We start from the raw sequence: 2,953 nt of genomic DNA, 5'->3' as shown, positions 1-2,953 counted from the left end.
TTTGAGGGGGAAAAGGTATTTTCAAACTTTGATATATGCTCTTAAACATGCCCACTATTTGCGCGATTATAAAATCATGTCTTTCTCGCTTTGCACGCGCTAAATCATATTAGCTTCTCCGAAATGGCGGCGCCGTTATGTAATGTATGAGTTTAGCAAAGTCAGTAACTTCAATTTAGATCCGATATTATTCTTAAAAGAATTTATTAAATATGTATAAGTTCTCAAACTCATAAATTTCAAATTCTCACTATATGCCAATGTCCCTCTTATTTCTATAATTGATCAACATAATTCAACTTTTTGACAGAACAAAATATAGTTGATTATATAATAAATCAGTATTTGCCGTGCCAATAAGAAGATATGTTAATTAAAGAATCAACAATTTAAACATTGAATCTCAAGTTTTCATGAAAGCACTTCTCTTAATCCAAATAATATTAGATTCAAAGTTCTTATTTGATTAAGACGAGCAACAAGCAAAGAAAAATGACAGAAAAACTTAATTTCAATTTTTTTTTTCTAATTTCAACCAAATATCATCTAAATTACTCCTCATTTCAATTGATCACATATATGGTTCAATTTATACTAGCTAGCTAGCTAGCACCTAAATACGTAATAACAAACTATATAGGTTAGTGAGAAAAGATATATCGTAAATCAGTAGAATTCAGCAAAAAAAAATTGATATTATAGAAAATAAACTACTACTTTAATAAACCCTCTAGGAATTATGCTACATTATATTGTTCACATTTAAAACCATGTTGGTTTTTAACATGATATATGAACAGCACAAAGCCAAAGTTGGGAAGAGTTTTCAAGTGGCAAGCAATTTTTATCAGCAATATCTCACTTTATTTTTCCTATATAAACATTGGCACAATTTATGTTATTCCCCTCTCATATATGCTTTGAGTATTTTCTCCATCTACTTCTCTTTGTATAACTTGTAATTATACAAGTACACTCAAGAATGGCTTTCTTCATCAGCACTCATCAATTGGCCTTTACTTTTGGCATTCTTGGTACTACTTCAATTCATTTCATTACTCCAATTCATCCATTTTTTCCAATTATAGCTATTCCCTTCTCTAACCATTTCGTAACCCCCCCTTCGTTTTACAGGAAATGTGGTGTCATTCTTGGTGTACTTGTCCCCACTGTAAGAATTATTATCATTTTTCTTCGATCTATAGACTATAGTACCAAAAAAGGCGCGTTAATAATATTCTTATTTTGCAATTTTTCTTAATTTACAGGCCTACTTTCTATAGGATATACAAAAGAAAATCAACCGAAGGATTTCAATCGATACCTTATTCAGTTTCGCTTTTCAGCGCTATGCTTTATTTGTACTATGCTTATCTCAAAGATAATGAGATTTTGCTCATAACAATTAACAGCTTTGGATTTGGTATTGAATTGATGTATCTCATTGTCTTCATGACATATGCAACCAGAGAGTCCAAGGTATACACATTTATAATATACTTATCACTAAACTTATTACTATATGTTTGAAATTATGAGTTCAGAATGATATATTTGATTAAATTTTTTATCGATTTGCAGATTTTCACTACGAAGCTGCTGGTATTTTTCAACGTATTTATATATGGAGCAATCATCGTGTTGACATATCAATTGACAAAAAATGATGAATTGCGGCTAAAAATTGTTGGATGGATTTGTGCAGTCTTTTCTGTTAGCGTTTTTGCAGCTCCTCTAAGCATTATGGTACGTCTTTTTTATGACAATATCATATGATAAAATGGAAAATCAAATCAAACCAAATATTATATATATCTAGATTTCACTTCAATAATATATATTCTTTACATTTTGCATAATAATACAAGGATTTTATTTTTTTTTAATTGTTGCAGAGGCACGTTATCAAAACAAAGAGCGTTGAGTTCATGCCATTTCCTCTTTCTTTCTTCCTCACAGTCTGTGCAGTTATGTGGTTTTTCTATGGTATATTGAGCAAAGACATGTACATTGCAGTAAGTCCCATCTTATGAAACACTTCTATTTCCGGTTTATATTTTAATTAGCGTGTTATAGCACATAACCTTCCTTATTTTCTAGGTTTCAAAAATTTTAATGACTCGATAGCCTCATATATAAAAACACTTTTACACCGTAAGTTTATAGAAATTAAATTCATTCAATTTCTATATGCTTATCATTTAACTTTCCTTGTAATTGTATGAACAGACTCCAAACATTCTAGGGTTCACATTCGGCATTGCACAAATGATATTGTACGCGATATACAGAAAGAGGAAGCAACAAGTCCTACCCGATATTACTCTGATCGATCTGAAAGATATCACCATTGATATGAAAGCTGTAGTGGTGGAGATAATTCAAGAAAATGCTGCTGATGAGAAAGAGAATAAGCAAGAAGAAGTTGATGGTGTTAATGAGAAAAAGGATGGTGATAATAACCAAGAAATTGCAATAACAACTTCTAAAGTACGAGAAAATTAATCTAATGTTGCATAAAAAAAACTTATAAGCTCTATAGGTATCTAGGGCCTTCTACAATGAGATAATTGCCCCTAATAGCCAAAGGCAACAAGGGTAAAAAAGAATGTCAACGGGGTAATTCTGTAATGTATCAGATGAAGGTCATGCTACTTAGTGTGTTTACTGTTTTTGCTTATTAAGGGATGTAATTGTTTCCTTGTTTTGTGTCTTCTTATATATAAAAGCAAGTTGAATATATTACTTTCTGATTTTCTCCCTTCATTCCCTTTAATTACTTGTCCAATTTTTAGTTTGCACTCTCCTTAAAATGACATTAATTAAGGGCTTTGTGTTTAAAGTATGTGTCTAAGGACTTTTATTTGTTCTCCTGAGTGTGCGTTATTTTTGAAAAATATTTAAGAGTGAAATTGAAAAAGATAACTAATTCTTCTTTGATTTATTAAAACAA

The 2,953-nt window shown here is 30.5% G+C and overlaps 1 protein-coding gene across 1 annotated transcript; it reads left to right on the top strand.

Annotated features, from left to right (window-relative positions):
• The first annotated feature begins 818 nt into the window (after positions 1 to 818).
• Positions 819 to 2,740, top strand: LOC107863981 (bidirectional sugar transporter NEC1). Its single transcript, XM_016710215.2, has 6 exons — positions 819 to 1,034; positions 1,135 to 1,171; positions 1,269 to 1,479; positions 1,582 to 1,746; positions 1,896 to 2,015; positions 2,230 to 2,740. Exons 1-6 carry the CDS (start codon positions 983 to 985, stop codon positions 2,503 to 2,505), a joined length of 861 nt encoding a protein of 286 aa, XP_016565701.1. The 5' UTR covers positions 819 to 982; the 3' UTR covers positions 2,506 to 2,740.
• Positions 2,741 to 2,953: the final 213 nt, after the last annotated feature.

This window comes from Capsicum annuum, chromosome 3 (assembly GCF_002878395.1).
Source record: "Capsicum annuum cultivar UCD-10X-F1 chromosome 3, UCD10Xv1.1, whole genome shotgun sequence".
Classification (NCBI taxonomy): Eukaryota; Viridiplantae; Streptophyta; class Magnoliopsida; order Solanales; family Solanaceae; genus Capsicum; species Capsicum annuum.
This window is presented reverse-complemented; position numbering and strand designations above follow the sequence as displayed.